This window comes from Rattus rattus, chromosome 1 (assembly GCF_011064425.1).
Source record: "Rattus rattus isolate New Zealand chromosome 1, Rrattus_CSIRO_v1, whole genome shotgun sequence".
Taxonomy (NCBI): Eukaryota; Metazoa; Chordata; class Mammalia; order Rodentia; family Muridae; genus Rattus; species Rattus rattus.
Window position 1 is genome coordinate 134,665,488 of NC_046154.1, and position 24,060 is coordinate 134,689,547.

General features: G+C 48.6%; 1 protein-coding gene across 1 annotated transcript in view; it reads right to left on the reverse strand.

Moving 5' to 3' along the window:
* Nucleotides 1–231: 231 nt before the first annotated feature.
* Nucleotides 232–24,060, reverse strand: part of Chd7 (chromodomain helicase DNA binding protein 7) — a 179,208-nt gene continuing 155,379 nt past the window's right edge. The window contains exons 22-40 of the mRNA XM_032906136.1: nucleotides 23,825–23,935; nucleotides 23,536–23,741; nucleotides 21,051–21,250; nucleotides 20,711–20,870; nucleotides 17,421–17,510; nucleotides 16,905–17,008; nucleotides 15,436–15,565; nucleotides 14,915–14,987; nucleotides 14,703–14,760; nucleotides 13,836–14,064; nucleotides 13,386–13,594; nucleotides 12,605–13,273; nucleotides 10,858–11,015; nucleotides 9,381–9,608; nucleotides 8,584–9,027; nucleotides 5,184–5,405; nucleotides 3,815–3,955; nucleotides 3,554–3,658; nucleotides 232–2,157 (exon numbers count right to left, since the gene is read on the reverse strand). Of these exons, the coding sequence (XP_032762027.1) occupies nucleotides 1,240–2,157; nucleotides 3,554–3,658; nucleotides 3,815–3,955; nucleotides 5,184–5,405; nucleotides 8,584–9,027; nucleotides 9,381–9,608; nucleotides 10,858–11,015; nucleotides 12,605–13,273; nucleotides 13,386–13,594; nucleotides 13,836–14,064; nucleotides 14,703–14,760; nucleotides 14,915–14,987; nucleotides 15,436–15,565; nucleotides 16,905–17,008; nucleotides 17,421–17,510; nucleotides 20,711–20,870; nucleotides 21,051–21,250; nucleotides 23,536–23,741; nucleotides 23,825–23,935 (4,455 nt within the window). The 3' untranslated portion in view covers nucleotides 232–1,239. The remainder of the gene's footprint in view (nucleotides 2,158–3,553; nucleotides 3,659–3,814; nucleotides 3,956–5,183; nucleotides 5,406–8,583; nucleotides 9,028–9,380; nucleotides 9,609–10,857; nucleotides 11,016–12,604; nucleotides 13,274–13,385; nucleotides 13,595–13,835; nucleotides 14,065–14,702; nucleotides 14,761–14,914; nucleotides 14,988–15,435; nucleotides 15,566–16,904; nucleotides 17,009–17,420; nucleotides 17,511–20,710; nucleotides 20,871–21,050; nucleotides 21,251–23,535; nucleotides 23,742–23,824; nucleotides 23,936–24,060) is intronic.

Sequence of the window (24,060 nt, forward strand, 5' to 3'; positions counted from 1 at the left end):
TGCTGAGATATCTGGCGTGGAATTACATGAAGGTGGTAATTCAAGGTTTCCCTCCCCATCGGGTCTTGAAGATGGCTAGTGCGGGTCACTAACAACTAATCTAGCACGAGGGGACAGAGTGAGCAAAGCACGAAAGCCAGAACGCTGTATCTGCAGCTATTGCGAATACAAAAAAAAAAAAAAAAAAAGTGAACACCGGTTCCCCTATATACTGCATTCTATAACTACATCTCTGCGTATCATGGGTCACTTTTATTAAAAGCATCATTACTACAGTTGGCAGAAATGTACATTTTATCTTACATGATAGCAGTTTTCAGAGAGAGAGAAAAATAAAAGGACATCACAACAAAGAAAAACATTTACAAAGTCCTGTCTGTAAACTTCAAGGCTAGTTTAGAGCTGAGGTAATGCTGTTTTAGCTTTGTGGCTAAAGTAACAAAGTCCTTTAATTTAAAAAAAAAAAAAAAAAAAAAAAAAGGTACCTGATTCTCACTTCTCTCAGTCTTCTATTTACTCTTCTCTTTATTTTTGTTTATACCAGTGCATCACAAGACCACAAGCCAATGGAACTGCAGTTGTCTGGCGAGAACCCTCCCAGAAGGTTATTTTTCCAAAGGGACCCTTCACATTCAACAGCTGCCTTATTATTGCTGCGCCTCGGGGCGGGAGGCGTTCACACTAACGTGGAGATTGTCAGAGTGTGTGGATGTGTGTATGCGAAAAAGGTGGGAACCCCCATAAAGTCAGGAAAGGGAGGCGAACGAGCAGGGTTATGATATGTACGGTGAATTTCATCTTGACCTTCACAGCAAAAAAGAAATTAAAATTAAAAAATTAAATATATAACTTCATACTTCCTCTGAGCAGCACTTCCTTCCGCTCGTGCCGCTCGGTTACAAATTGTTTTTTATTATAATACCAGTGGTACCCAAAGGAGAAAAGAGCAGAGCATTATGTAAGTTTCCTTAAAGAGACATGATCACCTCTCAAATTTCATCCTTCCTAGGCATAATAAATAATGCACTGCAGAATACTTAATGACCAAGATACCTCCGGACGCACCTGCATAACATGACTTGGACTTTTTTCCTTTCTTTTTTTTTCCTTTTTTTTTCTTTTTGCTACACTATGTTACAGAACAGCTTATAAAACTAGGTATGAACATTAACTGTGAGTGTAAACAGTAGGACTACCACCTGTCAACAGTTTTCAACACTTTCAGTGGAACTGCTGCTGCTATTCGTCATTTCCGTTGTTTTCTATCTCGTCCCCGCCTTCGAGGGAGTCCAGCTCTTCACCCTGTGCAACCTCGTCTTCCAAGATGGAGGACTCTATAGTCTTGTCCAGGTTCTCCTCGGCGTCGCTGCCTTCCAGGGTCTCTCCGTCTTTACAGGGGCCGCCCTCGGCCTTGTCAGCAGCCTTCTCTTCGCTGGCGCCCACGGCGTTTTGGAGTCCCGCCAGTGCTGGGAAGCCAGGCAGTGTCAATCCCCCCAGTCCTGGAGGTAGAAACATGGATGGGTAGAAGAGGCCTGGGGCCATGGTGGACAGGAGGAAAGGGTTGAAGGCCAGCGGGTTGGAGGGCAATGCAGCCGGGGCAGTAGCAGCACCAACAGATCCGTTCGCAGAGTCAGCAGCCGAAACGGCGTCTGTGCTTTTCTCAGAGTCTCGGTTCTCGTCTTCATTGTCGTTTCCTTTCTCTTCCGCTTTTGAAGTGCCGTCCTCTGGCTCTCCTTGACTCGAAGCAGTAGTGGTGTTTCCAGTAGCAGCTGAGAGGGGGTTGTTCAGCAGCCCGCCCAGGCCGAACACGTTGGGCAGGCCCGCCATCCCCGGCAGCATCAGGGGCAGCACTGCGGCGGGGCCCTTCGCATCGCCTCCGGCGGTGGCAGCTGTGGCCAGTCCTGGAGGGAAGCCCATGAGCCCTGCCAGCTGGAGGGACTGGAGGTTCTGGAGATTCTGAAGGCTCGTCAGGTCCATCCCAGCAAACAGGCTGTTCACCAACAGAGGGTTGATCCCTGAAGTAGAGGCGACAGCAGCAGCCGCTGCAGCTGCTCGGGCGATCTCGCTCTTGGGCCTCCGTCCTCTCCTGCTGGCTCCTTCTCCCCGCACCACAGGTCCAGTGAGGAGCCGGTCAAACATTGACTCGGGAACAAAACCCTGGAGGGGCAGGGAAAGCAGACAGCAGCTGTAGAGGCGGGTTAGAGTACTTACTGCCAAGGTGGGCTTTCTCGAGCTCCATACCGACATTTAAAACAGGCAAGCAACTGTTTCCATTCTAAATGCTTAACGTGAGAACTTGGGGAAGCACCGGTTGTTTCTTGCAAATTTATGTTCGATTGCTGGATTGTGCTGAGTTGCAGAAAAAAACTGTTCAAGCTACTCCACCACTGAAGTGAATGCCAAGGTAGCTGCGTCCATAATTAACTTAGGATCAACACACCAGACAGTGGCTGACTGACTGGCAGTGGTGGCTGACTGACTGGAGTAACTGGTGTAATCAGTACTTGATGTGCACGTATGCAGCAAGCACCCAGCTCAAAAAAAAACCAAAAAAACAAACAAACAAAAAAGAACCCTTTCATTTGTCAGTTAACTGCCAAATAAATATGCCGATTTTAAAAGGTTTTGTATGGAAGAAAAAAACGGTAAAATAATATCACAAAAGAGGCACTTTTTTTTTTTTTTTTTTTCTTTTTCGAGCTGGGGACCAACCCAGGGCCTTGCGCTTCCTAGGTAAGCGCTCTACCACTGAGCTAAATCCCCAGCCCCGCAAAAGAGTCACTTTAAGACCTTCTATATACTGTGCATTCCAGATATTTCAAATATAGGTAAGAATAAGAAAAAACTGTAATAGTTTAGAAAAATTGAGTAAGTTGAACTCACCCGCTCCCACCCCCATGAGAAGCTATACCAAAACCTGCACGTAAACATTTACAGTGGTTCCGCTCACTGATAATTTCACGAATGTGAAAAACCCCAGGGGTCTTTCCACGGGTGCCCGGAGTAGCCTGAGGTGGCCGAGCACGCAGTAGCATGCTGTACAACAAGGAGGAGCAGACCCCTGGCACATGCTCCATCCTGGGTGATGGAAAACACTCAGTGGAAGCCAGTCTCCGTTCCGTAGTTCCTGCTTCCATTTTATCCAGCTTTGAAAGACAGACCATTAGGAATGGAGGCTTGACAGCAGTAGTCAGGGCTACAGAGGTGAAATCAGATGTACGAGGGCCTCGGATAGGAGACTGGGTAGGTACCAGTTCATAAGACTGGGTCCCCAAAACAAAACCAATAAGCACGCCACTTATTTGTCTCGGAAGGAACTGATAATGATAACATTTTATGCAGAATGGCTGCCTATTTTAAGACTGGACATCACAGCTAACAATCTTAATGTTCCTGGATGTGTGTAAAACACAACACACTGATTACGGAGGAAAATGACGCATTACGACAATTCTTTTAAGCTGGGATTAAGTTGCGACTGGATAGCTACTAGCCAATGGGACAAGAAGTGCCCAGGCACACAGCTGTATGCGGATTTCTTTCGTGTACTTACAGATTGCTTGACGATATCGGTCCAGTCTGGAGCGACTGCAAACTCAGGGTTCTCCTCCAGCCACCTGGGCAGGTCCTTCATTGGAGGGGCCATGGCTCCGCCCATCTGGGAAGACGCATCTGGTGAATATCTGAACACCATGGAGGTTTCCCTCCCCTCTCCCCTCGTCTCCCTCTTTCCAGGTCCACAGACACAGGCAAGGGATCTAGAAGAAGTCTGACTCTTCGTCCTGTTCTCGCCAGCCCCTCCCCCAGCATTTACCTTCTTCCCATTTCGTTTGTTAACCACAGGAACTCTTTCTTCCCCTGTCAAGGTGTTTATGTCCAATTTATTAGGATTCCGACATCTATGCCGTTTCTGTTTCGGTTTCTGAAACGGGGAAAAGAGCACGTCTGCATTCTTCTGCAAAAGAAAAGGACGTATTTAATGAGGCTGTGTTTAGCACTGGCCCCTTCCTATAAATACCTAAAAGAACAGGCTCAGGTACTGGGAAGTTCTAACAATCATTGCCATTCAACAGAAACTCTGCTTTTCTCAGAAAGGCTCTCCCAGCACCGACTGGTCTATCCAACTGGTACTAGTAGAGACTCTACTTAAAAGTTTTTAAGACTTGTTTAGTTTCTGTGTATGAGTGTTTTGCCTGTATGTATGTATGTATGTATGTATGTATGTATGTATGTATGTATGTATGTGCTCGGTGCCCTCGGAGAGCAAAGGGCTCTCCTGGAGCTTGAGTTATAAATGGGTGCTGGAAACTGAACTCAGGTCTTTGGCAAGAGCAACAAGTGCTCTTAACCAATGAGCCAACTCTCCAGCCGTCTGACAATCTCCTTCAGTGAGACTCTTATTGTAAGTTTTTGTGCCGTGCTGGAGGTGTGACTATGGCAGAACACCCGAACAGCATCTGTGAGCACCTGGGGGTTCAGTCCCTGGCAGCCAGAACAAAAGGGGAGGAGCGTGCCTTCAAATGTCTATGCGAATCATAGTATGTTAAAAGAAACTTTCTATAGTGCCTCTACTCATCCCTAGTCGGTGACATAAATGAAACCCAGGGATGATATCCTAAGTGACTACATGAGATTTTTGTCTTTGAGCTGTTATAAGTGGAGAGGCTGAAAGGTAGCTGTTAGGAGTGAAAAAGTATGAAATGTTTAAAAAAAAAATATCAATCACAAAAGCATAGGGAGAGATCTGTGTTGCCGGCTAGAAAGTGGTCTATGGGGCACACCACGTGGGAGATAATGGCTGATGTGTAGTGTAACACCTAGCAAGGGCTAGGTGCTTAAAAGAAATCTCTGGAAACAAGAGCTTTGTCTGAAGACCAAGGAAATTCATCCCCCGCCCCCAAGCCTAGACACCTGGGAGCTAGACCATGTGAGGAAAGCCTGCTGGAGAAGTAGGAAAACGAGTTAGCAGACATCTTCAGGTAGCTGTGAGAGTGTCCTTCAGTAGGACAGACTGCAGCCAGTTTCTCATGTCAGAGTCACAGCAGAAATCTGGGGCACGTGTGAACTTGGAGACATTCAAGCCAAAGACAGAGGGTGCAGGTAGCCGTCAAGAATTCACTCAGATAAGAAGCCATCGGGCAGACCCAGTGAGGCTTCACAAGCCCGGGCTTCGCGGCACTTACTGGTACATAACTTGGCATGTCGACGGTGTACGTAGGGTGCAGCTTCAGCCAGTCAACCAAGTCCTTGTTTTTAGGAGCCTCTTCTCCCACCAGCCTAGTCCCGTCTTCAAGGTTTATCACAGGGATCCGGGTGTCGGGGTCCAGCTGTCCAGGAGAAGGAATGTTTCTTATTGGTGGAGTCTCTATATCTTCTTCAAAAGCTTTGGTCACCTCAGCATCCTCCTGCAGGAAACGAACAGGGATCTGAATTATTGTACAGTAAGATTCTGAGAAGGCTCTACGCAAGGAAGATGCTCTCCCGGCCCAAAGGATCTGTGATCCAAAGGGGAGACGCTATTGGAAACAGTGCCCATTTTAGGATGGCTTTCAGAATAGAAGACTTCTAGACTCCCTCGGAAGGGAGGAACAGTATTCTTCTGTAAGAAACACAAAGCCTAGAGGGCCAAGCAAGCCACCACTAGGATGATGCCACCATGCTAGAGGTGAGTGAAAGGGATCCCCGGATACTGTTCCAACAAGCACCAGTTTATAAGTAACTGGCCCCCTCGCACTCAGAGAGCAGTACAAGTCTGTTGGGAGAGCACCACTTTATATTAGGCAGGCACAGAAACACCAGAAACAAGCACTCCGCCCTCGCCCTGCTGCTGGTCCTTAAATGCTGTGCTTTCTACATTCCAACATCCATTATCTCTATCCCCAGGGCTTTCTAAAATGCAGTAATCTCCACCGGTTCAAAAGCCGCCATTAAGTCACTCTCCTAGCTAGGCTCCCCAGTGCCTTCAGGACAACCCCCATGTTCTTCAGGTTGGCACTCTAGGCTTTCCACAACCTGCATTCTACTTCATGGCCATGTCCACCTCGGCTTCATGACTTCACCGAACTTGCCAGCAAAATGTCTGGGTCTCAAAGCCAGGCACATGAGAGGTGCTCTCTCGCCTCAGTACTTAAGGGTTCTCCAGCCTCCTCTCCTCCACACGCCAAGCTTTCCTTGGGAGCACTGTGAGCACGCCTTGATCCCAGCACACATGCACAACTGTGATACGTCACTCAGGTTGGGTCCCCTTATCCAGAACACCTAAAACTAGGATTCATTTTCAATTTTGCATTTTTCGAGTATTTGTGCATACACTGTCAGACATACTGGGGCTGGGATTCATGTCTAAACATGAATTCATTTCACATTTATACATCTTCACCACAAAGCCTTAAGCAGTTTTAATGTAATATTTTAATGTTAAGTGTTGTAAAATTTTTTCATTGATTGTATGCATAAATGCATGATGTGTGTGTGTGTGTGCAAATGTGCACATGTATGTACCATGATGTGGAGGTCAGAGGTCAGCTTTGAGGAGTTGCTTCTCTTCTTCTATCTTTGTGCACTTTTGGTCCAGGATCAAAATGACGTCACCAATCTTTACGTACTGGGTCATTTTGCCTGTACTGTGGCTATGCTTTAACTGGGACCCTTCATGTGAAGTCAACTGTGGGATTTTCTAGTTACTGGACTGTTGGTGCCCAAGAGGTTCAGAATGTAGAGTGCTTTGAATGTTTTGATTGGGGAGTACTTGAAAGTAGACATCGGTCACCTCACTCCAACACTGACTTTCTAACACGTCTTGTCAGATCTGGACTTTACTCTTTGAATCCCCGTGCCTGGCCCAGAGAACACAGTCACCACTGGTGATGCCAATGAAGGCACCATCCTCCTTCGTGACAGCAGTGGGAGCTGAGATACGGAGATGAAGCCGTGTTCCTCTCTCTACTGCTGACTCAGCACCTCCCACGTATTTTATTCACATACAAACCAGCATCAAGCACTGGGGAGATCTCCAATTCACAATATCTAATAGTCAAAAAATAAAAGGCCTTAAAAATACATTTCCTGGGCTGGAGAGGGCTCAGCAGTTAAGAACACTGGTTGTTCTTCTAGAGGTCCTGAGTTCAGTTCCCAGCAATCACATGGTGGCTCACAACCATCTGAACTGAGATCTGATACCCTCTTCTGGTGTGTCTGAAGACAGCAACAATGTTTTCATATACATAAAATAAGTCTTAAAAAATAAATTCATTTTCTAACATCTACTAGGAGTTCCTGATGGGCAGGGTTGGCACACACCTTTAATCTTAGCACTGGGGAGCAGAGGCAGGCAGATCCCTGAGTTCTAGGCCTACCTGGTCTACAAAGCAAGTCCAGGGCAGACAGAGAAACCCTGTCTTGAAAGAGCAAAACTCCAGCAAGAACGAGTTCTCTTAGCTATACGCACTGACATTAAAGTTAACTCAACCCAGATGGAGCATGGACGCTTCCGTTTACACCCCACTACGCGGCTACAATTTTCAAAGACTGATGTGTTGTTACTTTCCAAGTATGCCTTTTCTTCCTTTTCAATTTTTAAGCCTCTCTCTAGGCTCAAGTAACTGGTGCTGGGTACTGTAGCACAGGCTAACCTAGTTCTCAGGGCGGCAGAAGCAGGTGGTCTCTGGCAGCTGAAGGCCAGCCTGGGCTACAGTGAGATCCTGTCTTACAAAAGAGAGAGCTGGTGCAAATAACAGAGCTCGAAGAGGAAAAGATGGGCCAGAACAAAACAAAACAAAACAAAACTAGTTTCTCTATTTTAAAATCATAGACCCTCTACCCCCCCCCCCCCCCCAAAAAAAAAAACCTGTCCCATTGCCTATGGAAAGGCTCAAAGTGACTCGGCCCAAAGTGGCTCTACTGATTAGAATTTCCAATCGATAGCTCAGGATATGAAGTCCTCAACTCTCCACAGAGCACATGTAACAGAGTTCTTCAGGGTAAAATTCTTGCCATCAGAGAGTCAGGGGTCCCGTTTTGGGATGGCATGGTTGAGGCAGTTTGGAAAAGACAATTTATTATACTGCATTTTATTTCCTTCGAGTTAAAAATCCACTGACTTGTCCTCCAACTAGCAGTGATGTGTTTCAGATCTCTGAGACAACTAGTAGCAGGGGGGAGGGGCACTCCACGCCACCAGTTAGGTACCTGAGGGAGGCCTGACATTAAGCAGTCACGCAAGTCTAACCGATGCCGGCCCCCAACATGAGCCTAGCAGAAGCTTTCCCTCCTCAGGAATTCAGAGATAACAATTGTATGCTCAGAAGAGCATGTTTCTGCTTTATGCTACTCTTTCCAGAGCAATCGATATGTCAGAACCCCGGGAAGAATAAATCCTCGCGCTGCCCTTGGCTGGGGCTGAGTGATCTGTACCAGCGATCAACACGGTTTCCTGGCCCAGCACCATGGCTCTGTTCATTGTAACACTGTTTCTCTGCTGGAAGAAGCCAGCTTCAATGTGATGTTGCTGAGATAAGAGGGCCCAGCGGCCGGGGGCTGGCTGTCAACATGGGTACACACTGTGGGAGCGAACACCCAACTTACTGCACTTAACGGCGTCCGTTTGTGGCTCAGGAAAAGTAGGTCGAGGCCCTCCACGTTTTTCCTCCTGCCTCGCCTCCTCTTCATGGGGGGCTCTCCGTCCACCAGGGAGCCATTGAGCACGTGCCTCGTGGGTGTGCGTGAAAGGCCTGCTTGGAGCAGCTCCATTTGAGTCTTAAAGGCATCAGACACTGGTGTGGAGACATTAGGCAAGATAAACTTTGAAGAAAGAGATGAAAAATTTGAGGTAGAACTTGCTGCCTCTCTCGAGGCCTTTGATAAGTCCACGACTTTCTCTTGTCCGTTTTCTGAGACCACCTGAGACTCTCGAAGCTGGGCCACCATCTCCATAAGATTCCGCCTCTTGGCGGCTCTTTCAGCCTCGATTTCAACTTTCCTCCTTCTCCGCCGCCGCTGGCGAGGGACAGACAGGTTGAGGGCGTCATCCTATTGAAAATTCCCAAAAGAACAGGGTTGTCATGAGCCAGACCTTTACCTGCAACAGGGGCTGGCATTAGAGAAAATAAGCCCATTCCTCGGGGTGGCCCCAGCTACGGCAATAACAACCGTCTTACTTTACAGTCTCACTAGTTGGCTGGGTATAGTAACGTGTGCCTGTGACTCCAGCTACCTAACGGGCTGGGGGCAGGGAGGTTGTTTGAGCCCAGGAGTTTGAGGCCAATATGGGCAGCACAATTAAACAGACATACAAAACCAGCTAGTGAGCGCAAGCTCTCAAATGAGTTAAAAGTCACAGAAATCTCCTTTCACCCACTCAAGCAAATCGCTCTGTGGCTTACCTTGGACAGCTGAGGAGATGTGGTGATGTCCTCACTTGCGCTGACACTGGCCTGGCTGACCATGGAGAGCTCGGCAAAGCTCCTCTTCTGCAGGGGACTGTCCACGGTGGAGGGTGGGTAACCAGGGACGAGGCCCTGGAAATCAAACATCTGGCGCCGGTTTATTGGCCATTTGCCTTTCAGTACAGCTTCACAGATGTTGTCTAATCGGTTTATCATTACTCTGTCCTGAAGGGGGAAAAAGTCACAGGGAATTTGTAACAAAGACCCATTTTAAATTACTGGATAAATATGTGCACCAAGATGCTGAAGAGCACAGAGCGTTGAAAGGTCAATTATTTGGACTGAAGTCGCCTGGCAATTGGTAAACAGACAAAAATCCATCAGGATGGTTTGGTTCCGATGGAATGTTCTAGCTGCCCTCGTAAAGAAAAAGTACTATTTTCAACCACGCTCAATGCTTGACATGAAGCGGAGAGCAGACCAAGTAAACACCACCTTCAAAACAACCTCGGATTGTAAAAGGAACTGGCCTCGAGGGCACAGTGGGTTCAATGGAGCCTCTCCACTTCGCAATTCCGTGGCCTGGCCCTTCAGAGCCAGCCACAGGCCAGAGTGCAGTGCGTCCCAGGAAGGGGGCCGTCATTAGCGTCACTATTAATAAAGTTCAGCATTATGAAGTGGGCGGCAACCTAGGAACACCTAATGAATGTCAGTCTGGGTCCTCCATCTATTATCGCTCCAAATTTCACCGAAGCATGCACGTGAAAATGTTCTAATTACAGCTCCTTACACCAAGCTTCCATAGATTAACAGTGCCTGTGACTATAAACCTTTGACTGAACTGAGAAACTCCCGCTCTAGATTCAATGCGGGAAATTAGTGTGACCAGGAACCAAGAAGACACGGGTAGGGAACAGGAAAAAAAAATCTCGTTGACAGTATACCCTTCAGACAGAAATGTCACCTTCTTTTTAAGCCACATTAACACCATTAAGGGTGGCCTGGGATGACTCACATCAAGTGCACAGTGTGGCACTTATGATGACTACTTCCTGCCTTGAGAAACACAGGCCCTAACGGCACAGAGAACATTTGGAAGAGTTATGCTTCCTAACCAAAGAGCAATCATCCTTTGCCTTGAGTTATGGATAACTACATCTGGGATGACCTCAGGATAAATGGGAGCAAAGGGGTCCACCACCACCCTTCTCTGGTCTTAAGAACACAGTGGTAGTTTTAATAAATTATTTTGAATCTAAAAGCTTTACACAGTCTTTAAAAAAGCATCCTAAATGTTTCTTCATTTGGGTTCTTCTCGATCGTTACTTTAAAATAAAGGGAAATTCTGCACTCTTCATATGCTCCAACAAGGTTTACTTCATATTATCTGAAAACAAAAATCAAGCTACAGAGACTTTCTTCCTGCTCTTTTGTTAGATCAACAAGACAGTCACAGTAACAAAATCCTGCCAACCTTGGGCCAAAAGGAGAAGGCAAATGTCCTTTCGTGAAGGAGCTGAGCCACCGAAGGATCTCCATCCTCCATGTAGAATCCATCTCGGGTTTCATCTCTAGCAGTGCTCATAGAAGCATTACTTTCTTCATCGAAAGTCTTCCCTCTCGAGACAGCTCCTGCTGGGAAATGAGTTATGTGCAGTGCTCACAGCCAGAACGCACGGACGCTCAAGTCTAGAAAGGACGGCGTTGGAAACAGGAATACCACCCGGCTCTATTACACAAGTGCCTAGTGTACATCTAGAAACATACGTGGTGTTTCTCAAGCCTGCCTTGTCTAGGGCTTACAACGCCCACAAATGTAGATGGTGCTTCTTCTATCTTGATGAAGCAGCCACAGGAATATTTTCTTTGTGGTCATAGAGACAGAGTCTTACGTAGCCCAAGACTTCCTCGGACTCAATATATAGTTGAGGCTGGGCTTAAACCTGAGATCCTCTGGTTTCTCTATGCCCAGGTGCTGAGATAAAGAGCACGTGCCACTACACTAATTAAACCTTTTGGTGTTTCTGACCCGAGAGCTTCTATTCTGGTTAAGATATTAGCTAATAAAGAAGGGTCCTTGCAGCAGCAAAGTTCAACTGGGGCTTGGCTTCTCTTTTGTGTTGGTTATAGCAATCTGTAACATGGAAAATGTGCTATCACCAACCAACCAAACCAACCAACCCAACCAACCAACCAACCCAACCAACCAAATCAACTAACCAACCAACCAACCAAACCAACTAACCAACCAACCAACCAACCAACCAAACCAACCAACCAACCAAACCAAACCAACCAACCAAACCAACCAAACCAAAACCAACCAACCAAACCAAATCAACCAACCAAACCAACTAACCAACCAACCAATCGAACCAACCAACCACCCAACCAACCCAAACTCAGCTAACCAACCAACCAACCAAACCAACCAACCAAACCAATCAACCAACCAAACCAACTAACCAACCAACCAACCAAACCAACTAACCAAACAACCCAACCAAACAACTAATCAACCAATCAACCAAACCAACCAACCAACCAAACCAAATCAACCAACCAAACCAAATCAACCAACCAAACCAACTAACCAACCAACCAACCAAACCAACCAGCCAATCATCATTTACTCTGAAATATTTGCTCAGTGAGTGGTTCTCTTCCACCATACTCATGTGTCCAACTTTAACATTACAAGGAATTCTTAGCACATTCGACTATGAAGTTAACCTGTCCTTAAGCCAGAAGTGACTGATGTGTTCATAGCTGCTGAGTTTACACTCCTTGAAATATGTTTGCAGGGATAAACCATGAGGACAAACACATGTACACACAATTGAAATTATTCCTTCACGGAAGAAAACGGACATTAATTCCTCTTAGGGGAGAAGAAAAAAGCAGGGTCTTGTTGTGTAGTTCTGGAGTTCAGTATATAGACCAACCAACCTATGCTAGAGTTGAAAGTGCATGTGACCACGCCAAGCCACCAATGACTTTTGCAAAACGAAGTGCTTAGAGGTACTGGGCGCGGTGGACACGCCTTTGATCCCAGCCCTCTGGAGGCAGGAGCAGGGGGATCTCTGTGAGTTGTAGGCCAGCCAGAGCTATGAAGTGAGATTCTAGATTTCTCAATCTTCAAACAATCAAGGCCGTGGAATCGCACAAAGGCTATGCTCCACTGCTGTGGTATCGGGACAGTGACAGGAGCCAGGCATTACCTTCTGGCTGCGATGACTCCTCCGACTTATCGTCGTCCTCCAGCTTTTCTTCCTCGTCCTCTTCTGAGCCTTTCTCTGAGACAGACTTGGACCCAGGGTCTCCACTGCCCTCCACCCCTTTGAGTTCGCCCTTCACAGAGCTGGCCTCGGCCTCACACTCCTGCTTGCTGTCCTTGGCCCCACCAGCTTCTTCTTCCTCCTCCTTCCCATCCGACCTCTCTTTGGCCGGTGAGTGTTCGCACTCCTCTGCCTTGCCTTCGGCCTGTTCCATTACCTTTTCTTCATGAGCATGAGCAGAGGAAATGACTGGAGGAGTCTGGCCAAAGCCCATGGCCAGAGTATTCAAAGAAGGGACGGTACTGGCCCCACGGTTCTGAGCAAAGCTTTTGTGCGCATCTAAGAAGGACAACTCAGGGTCATTGAGGATGTGGTAGTCTGTCCGGCTGACCCCGTGCTTAGCAGCACCCACCAGCAGGTCCCTGTCATGCCGTCCGCACTCCCACCACTCCGGCAGGTCTAGGCTGGGCTGGCAGAGCTTCAGCCTGTCACTCAGTTGTGGGTGATGAAGGACCTGCTCTCGGATTTTGCGAAGCAGTTCAATGCGGTACAGTGTCCTGGATGCACGCTCCTCTGTGATGGGTTCGATAAGGGAGGCGAGGTCTGGTGGCTCTGTAACACGAAGCACAGTCGTTAACTGGGCAGGCCTTGGGCTCACCCGACCCGGCATGCACAGTCCCGTCTGCCTAGCACAGTGTGGCTAGTCGTTCGTTCATGTACCTACCGTCCTCGGGTTTGGCAGGCATCCGACATACCCGCCTGCACATGGCCACGAAGCAGCCGAAATACTTCTCCAGACTCTCATCGGACTTTTTGTCTAGTCTGGCAAAGGCTCGGAATTGGTTCCAATCAAACTGCTGTTTCACAGGGTCAAAAATAACCCCAAAGGTGGATACCACACGGTAAAAGTCAGCTTCCTCTCTCCTCGTCCACCTGTGGAGAGGAGACCTGGCTCACGTCACGCTCAGAAGGGCACACAGGACACGCTTCTCTGCCCCCCAGAGCACGTCTCGGGGACTTATTTAGGGCTGAGGGATGGACACCTCTGGGGGAAGTAGGCCTTCCTTCACTCTGTGATGGGATCGCTGTTTCTTAGGGACCCAGCAGAGAAGGAAGAGAAGGCATGGCGGGTGGGGGTGGGGCGGGGACACTGCAAAAATGGTGGAGAACTCACTTTTGCCTTTTCTCAGATATAATAGCTTCCCTTTCCGCCTCCAGCGCTCTCACTTCCTCCCGAGGCCTCCGTCTGCGCCGGTCCGTCTTCATTAGGGCCTCCTGCCTCATTTGTTGCCTTTTATAGCTGCGCTGATAGGCAGTAATGAGCCGGCGCAGACGCGTAGTCAGGCTTGACGTGTTCGGCCAGTAAAGTTGACCTAACTCAGCATTGCTCTCGCTGTGCTTGCCTGAGGAAGTGGAAAAGAAGAGTCTGAGACATCTCTCACAACACAGACAACTTTCCAACACACGCACAAAAAAAAGATGACTCATTAGCCTTCGGAGTACAGGGTGGGAGAGGCCACCCTGCCACACTCAGATCTGGAAATATAAACAAGCAGTAAGAACGGAGAGGATTTATAAACTATTTACCGTTAACTCCTTCGAGGGGGAGGGGGAGGTTTATCAGTCTGACACAACGAAAGGCAGTCTTTCTTATAAACATGCTTACAATGGTGATCTTGAACGCAGTAAGCACATAGCTACTGTCCTAATTATTATTTTTTTTTAAGAGGATCAACAGTCCACAGAAATATTTCAGATTTAAACAAACGCCTTCCTCCCGATAGAAATGTTTTAAGGACTTTAAAATTTTTCCACTAAATAATGACTATAAGCTAGCAGATCAATTATCTTAATCAAAAAATTCTATCCAAGATATTAATGGAATGAAAACCATAACTAAGGCTCACCATTACCCACAAGGGTCCGGTCCATGTGGAAGAGGACCCTGAGCTGCTATCATTAGGTTATGGCAGAGGATCCAGCTGCCCCGGACCCTCACCCGTGCCCTGGGCCACCATGACCAGCTGCCCCGGACCCTCACCTGTGCTCTGGGCCTCCATGGAGTCTTCCTTGTCTTCTGGGGGAGAATTTGCAAATTCCTTGAAAGCAACGTGAGAAACAGAGCTATTTTCAATTGGGGTTGGATTTTACTTTCTCTTTTAGAGGAAGGCCACTCTCTATAAAGTTTAACAAGTTCTATATGGGCATATAATGTTACTGGCACTGTAAAAGCCAATGCACTCAAGGTCTTACGTCTATTTCATCTTTGAATGGCGCTCTCGTTGGTTTGTATTCCGGATCTTCATCTTCTCTATCAAATTCCCCACTGTGTAAAATTAAAAAAAAAAAAAAAAGGTAGTTTTACATTCTATCAATTTGTAGGGCAGTGTGAGGGGAAGAGTTGCGGTCACCCCAATACTAAGTCTGGGTCTGACATTTTTCAATGACTCTGCCCTGCAGTATTTAAAATGAACAGTTACAAGGGGGTGGTGAGGGAGTCACCAAGGGCGACGATGTTGTGTGTGTGTGTGTGTGTGTGTGTGTGTGTGTGTGTGTATGTGTGAAAGAGAAAGAGAGAGAGAGAGAGAGAGAGAGAGAACTTTGTTTAAAGTAGTTACTATGCTATATAGAATAGACAGGAACTATTGGTAAGCATCAAATTCAAACCAGACATAACAGAGGGCCCAGTTCAGCATAAGAACCAACCACCGACCCCTGCCAGTAGATGTAATACTGACATAAAGTTTATTAAAATTTTAGGATGTCCTTCTTACCCGTCACCACCATCTGCTAGCATGTCTGTCCCTCTTTGCTCGGCAGCAATGGCCTTGGCATCAGGCATACCGACTCGTTCCAGGAAGCACAGTGCGGGGTCAGCTCTCATGGAATTGTACTTCTCATAGCCTGGGCCATATCCGCCAGCACAGAGGACACGCACAGAAACAAAGGAAGACCCCGTCACTGTCAAAACTCATACCCCCGCCACAGCACTGCCAGTTGCTTCCCAGACATCATGTGTGTTGAACTAAACAGACCTTGTTTTGGTGCAGCATTCTAGAGCAGCTTTTGTGGGCCCTCTTATACATCGGGGGGGGGGCACTGAATGACCAACAGACACAGACAGAAAACGGCTCAGGATAACTGCAGGATGCCAGGGAGGGTTTCTGACCCTATTCTTCCCCAACATCTAATTTTGCTTGACATTTAAAAGGCTTGGTAACGTTTCTTTATGATCTCTGCAGGGGTTCTCCAGGTCTACCGCCCCCCACCCCTCACCCCCCCAGCAGGTTTGGTCCAGCGGGAACGCACATTGCTGGCTGAAAAAAAAAAAAAATCCCCCTGTATGGGAGGCCAGCGAACCTGTCTTATCAGGTTTATGATGATGCATGTCAGTAAGATGACACTGTTCCCTCTATGGTTTTTCAAACTGCAATTTGCTTTTTGACTGCCCAAGTTGACTAGATGGGAAATGGCAGATCCCAACAGTGCACTGCGGGAAAATGATTCTGAGGCCGGGCTCGCAGGACGCGGCTGGGGTACGTAGGAAGAACAGCACAATTCAATTAGGATGTGTTCTACAACACACCGCTCCTAACTGCTGTAGAGCCGCAAGCCAAACTGTAATCATGAAAGGTTTTATAAGCCATCATTCTCCCCTTTAGTCAGGCCGGGCTGCTAGGAATACCTCCGCGACCTCCAGAGAATTGGGATTATAATCAGGAAACGCTCACTGTATATATCATGGCACTTCTGCATCCCCAGCCTTTCAAAGTTAACAAGGCTGCGGCCCACTTGGGGGAGCGGTGAGTCCCCGGCACTGACATTTGTGAAATATTGCTTGGAACAAAGCCCAGGAGGCACTTGTACAGATTAATAGCAGAGGTTAAGCCCACCGTCCACTCTGACACAGGCTGGCAGAGTTTAGTGAGGGCGGCCGTTCTGGAAGCGAAGTTTCGGGAATGCCGTGGTACGGCTTGGCTATTACTAAAAACAAATATGGCTTGACTTCTGTTTATAGCCAAGAAAGAAATGTTTTCTTCTCAAACACTCAACAAACATTCAAAAACAGCATCTGATATTTACAGTTCGTATTAGATTTCTAGTGCAGAAAAATGGTCGGCGCCAAGAGTCCTTTGGAACGGTCCTCATTAATATTATGACTTTGGAAAAGGAGTATGCAAAGAGTTCTAAATAAAGATGAAGCCACCCAGTCAAAATGTGTTCAGACAGAAGCACTCCTTACCATGTTTAAACACTCCAATTAAGAGGGATTTATCTGCTTCCCTATCCCACCAGTCTGCAGGAACTTCCGCATGGAATGGCTCAGGAATCCACACGTCGGCCTCACTGGAAAGGGAGCATTTAAGCACTCTTTAAATACGGGTACTTAAAATGAATCCTAGCCCTGTGTGGTAAACACACGCTCCAGTCTCCTCTTCTTCACAATAAGAATCTTGTACGGTGGAGAGGAATCAACAACGTAGGGCAGCGGTCACAACTGAGCCTCATCACAAGGTATCCCAGCTCAGGTCAGAAGCCATTGCTTCTCACACTCTATAACCAAGCACATGCAAATGGCCCTGTCCATCGTCTCAGCCCATCCCCACACCCAGAGGGACGAACCCTTGCTCGCATTAAAGAGAGAACCGAGGTGAACTCCTGAGAAGTCTGTGAGGGTTCTAACCACAACCCGTGGAGAGTTTCCCGACCACCTGGGCCAGCCCGCGGAGGGCCGGAACAAATGTGTGCTTGCACCAACCTTGAGTCGGCGCCCTCGAGGATCTTCTCTGCCTGGTCTCCTATCACTTCTTGTCTTAGGTAGTACAGCATGCGGACACGCAGCAGGACCCTGGAGAGGAAGACAGAGGGGGGAAAAAGTTCTTAACTTCAGTGCTGTTTGCCAACAGTGGCTTTTGGCAGCTGCTGCTGTTCATCCATCATCCTGCCAAGGCTGATTAGCCATGCTGTATGGTAGGCTTGAAGCGTGACAGATGGTGCCACATAATCACCTCTGTGTGGTGCTTTCTGCTGGCTTCCAACAGGCCTGCCTGGCAACCGCTCACGCTGCACAGAGAGGGAGCGAGCTCAGCCCAGCCCAGGCCCACTTCACTTAGACCTACCTAGTGCAGCTTGTGAAGTTTAGACACGTACCCTACCACTGCCTCTGAAGTATTCAAGCAAGTTTGTAAACAACCGAGCAGATGGCTTTCAGTAACTGTTCTGCTTCATTATCTCATAAAATTTCCTCAGCTGCTGCCTTAATACCATTTTTGGAAGCACATCAGAAGTTGTAGGAATAAACGAGATATAAAATCTGGTTTTACTACCTTACAATAAACCCTCAATATGGAATGTCAGGTTTTTCAGATTATACAACTTTGCTTCCGAGAAAGGAAGAGGATGAGGGGAGTGGGCAGGGGGAGGGGGAGATCCTTACCCTACTCAAGGAACATTCAACATTTCTATTACCTCTACTTATATTATCAGGGGACCTCAGTTGTGGTTTAAAAATAATAAACACTATAAGATTAAAATGTACCTAACTCATCGATACTCATTTTTAATGAATCAGCATTAAAAACTGGTGACATCGTCAGGGTACCAGATTTCCCATCCTGCTTGTGTTTCCCCAATGGCTCAAATGTGACTCCCCCCACCCCTGCGAATAAAACTCACCTGGTATAGCGCACAGGTTGTCTCGTTACTAGACAGCCCATATGTGCACTTGGGATTGACTGACACCTGAGGATGACCCTCTTGGTGAAGGTTGGTTTCTTCCAGTGTTATTTCCCTAGCTGAGTAAGCCTGTCATGTAACTGTATAACAGCCCGTGCCAACGTTTCTCATTTATACACACTGGCTCACTTGGACTTCATAAATAACCCTGTGACGACATGGGGGGGAGTTCTCATTTCCACACTACAGATGTGAACACTGCTGGTAACACAGGACGAGTTAAACAGTCAAGGTCACAGGGACACCTTGAGCACAAGCACACAGATCCAGGCCTCCCAAGATGTGGTGGCTTGCCTCTGAGACATCAAAATCACGAGCAGGGGCAGTCTTACTAAACAGACTAGTCCTGACCGGGCATCAGCAGACCCACTGTCTACCCCAAGAGTCCACTCATGGACAACATGACTGGTGGGCTGCAATGTTGCAAATATTAAAATGTCTGTCAGGATGAGCAGCTGTGCTGGGGAACACCTTTTTATCTTTCCAGCTTTCTTTCTCTTTATTAACACGTAAGCTCAAGTACTGACGCTGCCACACTGAACCAAAGAAGGGCAATCGACAGCGGAGTTAGCACTGCTTCCTCTGGCTAGAGAATCCGCAGACCAGCGCTTTCTTACACTGCAAGCTCAGAAACAGTAGTTCCAAAGGAAATCTCCTCTACCTGTGGCTGGACTCTTTCCTTGACTCGAAGGCAGGGAGCCTAATGGTTTCTTTTCCTTTTGGTAGAAAACACAGACTTCCATTTCGGGGCAGGTTTAGTAGTGTGGAGCTTTCTATGAACTGATGTGAACATCTCCTTTTCTTCTAGAGGGAAAGCCAGGAAGAGAAAGGATGGCCAGGACACAGCTCCCGTCCTCAAGGAGTTCACTCTGTGATGGACGGACAAGGAGGCCAGCAAGCCCCCAGCGCTAGTCCGTATTCTCCCGCACATCCTGCTAGCGCCTGGAACCCAAAGCCCAGGACTGTGCACGGCACGCGAGAGCATCCCCCCCTTGGCTTCGTTCATCTGCTTGGTCTCACAAGCTTCACCTTTGTGAGGAGTGGTGGTCAGTTATTCTTGGTCTGTTATTTGGGCCTTGCTTTTCTACCTTAACACCAACATCTCCTCTCAAGGAGGATTGAAGACTGCATCTCAAGGCATGGTCTACAGCAAAGGACAATGGGACACTCCAATCCAGAGAAAAGCTAGAAGGTATCAAAAGTGTCTTTCCCAGACTGAAAGAAATGCACGAAGAGCCCCAGTTTGGCCACGTGTACTAACTGCAGAGGGCTCCCTAGGAAGATCGCTACTGACAGGAGGCTAGGAATTAAAAACGACCACAGCTACACTGGAATCTGGGGAAAGGAGCACTGTTCTCACATTAAACCATTTAACTTCTCTGTCTGAATCCAGAACTCAGAAGGCAACTGGCCCAAAACAAGGTAAACCACAAAGACGGACATTTTCTGAGAGCTATGACGACCAGGTTACAATTTTAGTAAGAAACACCATGCTAGGACAGTAACAAGTTCCGAAGATGCCAAATGCTTTGAACAATCAAGGTGACCCTCCCAAGAGCCCCGAGACAAAGAATCAGACTTCTTCGGTCAGGTGGGCAATGGGGCTGCACAGGTAAAAGGAAGTGTGTCACCAAATCCCCATTTTCTTAACTGAGAAACCTTAGGTAAGCTACTCTGGCTGGAGACCTGCATCTTTGTGGATAAGCGGAGATCAAACACAACGGCTGCCAAGAAAAGATGTGGGTGCCTTCCGTCTTAGCTACTCAGGTGGCTGACGAGGGAGGAGCTCTGCGACTTTGAGCCAGTTTGGTCTACACAGCAACAGAGATACAACTAAAGTAAAAAGCGCCATGTGAATTCTCTCACACCGGTCATTTACAATCCACACGTCCATCAATAGACAAGGAGGCATCAACAAGGTGAGGTGCACACAGAGCAGAGTAGCATTTACCAGACAGGAGGATCCCGACACTACCTACGACATTACAACATGGACCAACCGTGGGCATGACAGCGAATGGCGTCATCAGAATAAGGGACGGTAAATACTGTGGGGTTGCCACCGTGAAGCGGCGAGTCTGGGATGGACAAGCGGACAGGACGACGCTGAGGGTCGGGAAAGGAGGAGCTGTTGTTGAGGAGACACAGAGTGCCCGCTAGGAGGGACGACTGAGTGTGCGTCTCAGATGGCAGCGATGAGCACGGGGCACCATGCAGGGACACACGCGCTCTCACAGATGGGTTCACGAGGTGTGCGTGCACTTGCTGACCTCAGGCGCTCGACGCGCTTGCCCGCCTCGACCTGGTACCTACTTGTTGCAGTGGTGCTTCAGGTGCTTCTTGTAGCTGTCCTCCTGGAACAGGGCATCTGGGTTGCAGCTCGCCAGCCAGTCGGCATCCTGCACCACGGGCTGCGTACTCTGGGCCTTCACCTTCTTCCCCTTCCGGCCCCTTGGCACAGGGGCTGACAGACCTAGAAGCACCGGGGTCACAGTCACGGATGCCTTTGCTGTGCATGTTACAATGTCAGAGGCAGGTACCGTAGGGTATAGGTGGGAAAGCAAGAGTCTGTGCCGCTGCCCTTTACCGAATGGTGGCGTTTCCGGTAGCCCTTTGTGGCCCGGCAGCACAAGGAGCGTTAAGACAGACCTACCGGAATGATTGAGCAGGGCTCGAGTCTGGCCATCGGCCGTGGGAGTGATCAGGTCCCAGATAAAGCTCTTGATGTTCTCGTCCCCTCGGTAGTGATTCAGGCAGTACACCAGGACGGCTCTGCAGATGGTTTCTACATCGTGCTCCGTGAGCTGGCGTTTGTAGCGTCCGTGGGACAGGATATCTGTCCAGCGGCCCCAGCTGGAAAGCAAAAAGACGGCATGCAGATGCAGTCTGACTGCAGAGGTGCGGCACCACCTTGACAGCCAGGGCCTGGGGAATCCTGGCCCCACGTCGGCATCAGTCACCTCTGCAGATGCGGAAGGAATCCTTACAGAGGGAGTGACAAAGCCAGCGAGTCACCCACGCTGCTAACAGCCTTCCTGGGCTGGTGGTGGCTATGGCTGCCGTTTTTAGGAAGGGTGTGCAACCAGAGGAACTGGAATTTGTCACACTGACCTTCCCTCGGTATGATTTATGGTGACTTAACCTTTTGAAATGAAAGGTGACTTTAAGTGGGTGTGACTACTAGAAATCAAAGCTGCAGGCTGAGGGGTCCCTGCTGCATCAACTACAGATGCCTCAGTAGCTAGTGAAGGGCTAAAGGCCCGGTGGCCCCTTTTCAACAGGCAATGGCTACGTCCGGCTCAGGAAAGGTGCTGGATCCAGTCTCAGGGCCTCTCAGAAAACAGGGCAGGAGGAAGGACTAAGCACAGGAAACGAGCGGCACATGTGCCGTCATCACAGACAGCGGCTGCGCCGTTCTGCCTTGGAACTATCAACTACCGCGCAGAGCCGCTCTGCTGCCTCGGAGAAAGCCCTCTGCCATCCCCTGCCCCTGGCCAAACCACTGCTCCTTCTGCCTGTTCTGAGCCCTCTCTGACCCAGGCCTCGGGCCTGCTCCTCCATTTCTCACATCCGTGCTTTTCTGATGTTCATCAGCTACAGATTCTGTGACTCCCCCTTGCGCCCACAGGGTGAAGGCAGTCCCTGAATCATGTCTTAGGGAACGCGCTGAGCTTCTGTGTTCCCTTAGGCAAGCGCTGCCTGCCATTTTGCCTCAGAGCATACTTGCTTGCTCACCTGCCCGTCTTAGGCTACACCTGCCTTGCTCACAGTGGTCGTTCTGGTGTCTGAGAGTCTCCTAGCCCGTGCCCAGCACGTGGTGGTGTTCCATCCGCAACAGTAAAAGCGGGAAGAGGAGAGGACTTGACTGAAAAACAGGCTCCCTGAGCATCCTTCTTAGAACTAGAACTTATCAGTGTGTTTCAGTCCTAAGGTTTCCAACAAAATTTGTAACTGAGATCATCAGGCAGAAACAAGGAAGGAGCAAAGGGCTGAGGCTAGGTCAGTCTCTGTCCTGTGTAGAGCTGGAGAGCTACCCGGCCTGCAGACTAGTGCCAACAAAGTTGATGAGAGACAGGATAGGCCTTGGCTGGCTTTCGTGCACTATATACAAACATCTGTGCAGCACTGTGAATCTGTGGCATGCCGCGTGCCCTGAGGACACACTGAGAGAGCTCCTGTCCTTCCGGAAATGCTGACCGGGATTCCATCAGGACAGAGACTGATGAGACAGGCAGGCCAGAGTGCAAAGGATAGTGGTGAGGAATGGTGCAAGGGAGGCGGGCGTTAAGGCTGGCCCCGTGCAGGGGCTCTGCCTGTGCTCAGGCAGAGATGCCAGGGGAGCCAGTGGAAGCAAAGTTCCCAAACAGAGCTCACCCATGAGAAAATCCACATGACAGACAAGCATCAGCCGCAGAACCCTGCAGGCCTCAGACACATGCTTCCCCTTGCTCTATGCCTGCAACGATCCATTGGAAGAAAAGCCTCAGGCCCCAGGCAGGACAGCATGGAGTCGGTGAAAGATGCTTTGGTGGCCGTTTCTATTTTGACGGAATCTATCCACAGTCCCATGATCTGTGAGCAAATTCTTATCTGCTAAGTCAGGCATTTACTGAGGACCCTGCAATTCCAAGTGTTGTGTGGGTGCCATGTTGCATGAGACGTGTGACGCTGGTGTGGGAGTCATCCTTTAGCAAGATGGCCTCTTCGGCATCAGAGAAGTTGGAGGACAGGTACGTAAACGAAGCCTCTGCCTTTGCTAAGTCTTTATAGAAGAAAACTATTAAAAGATAACTATGGTCATAAAGCTTACGTGACAGTGCAGTGCCAAAAGATTTCGCAATTTTACGTCACTCTTAAGTTTTTTAATAATCTACAAGTAAATTGGAACTGCCGTAATTCCCACGGTGCTAGCTAGCGCTCATAAATTCCAGTGGCTTCTCTCTCCACACCCAGGAGGATTAGAACGTGGGTCATGTTGACTCTACAGGTCAAAACATGCAGAAGGTTAGTGCCGAGGCATTGTCTGGCTACATTAAGGGGAGCTGCACAGATCCCTGGAAACACAGTTTTCGTGCGACAGCCAAGGATTCTAGCTGTTGGCAGAATGAAATGAGACTCCGCGTACGAACTGGCCTTACCCGTACACCAGCAGATTCTTCTCCACCCTGAAGCACTCGCTCCGGGCATAGCCCTGAGTCTTATCCTGGGGCCGCCGAGGCTTTATGCAAGGCTTCTCTTCAGAGTCACTTTCCAGGTCGGAGAACTCCATCAGCTCATCCTCCTTCACCGCGCTGTAGAGCCGGGTCTGCTTCCTCACTCTCGGGGTGTCGATAACTAGGTTGTTCTAACAAGGGAGCAAACGTAGTGAGGGTCAGACCAACCTTCAGGTCGGATCGGGCAGCAGTCTGGATGGGGCTTCTCACTCACCCTCCCATTTAAGGCATCGATGTCCAATTCAGCCTTCTTAGCCCACTTCTGCCAGAAATTTGGGTCATCCAAAGAAATGTCCGTCCTATTTCCAGATGCAACAAAACTGGCCTAAAAGGGAGGAAACGTATGAGTGGGTTACTTTGAGATGCGGTTCTCAGAGTCAGGACCCCTGGTGGCCTCTGTTCACCTAGTCACCATATAGGTGTGCTCAGCCTCTTGTGCGAGACAGTATG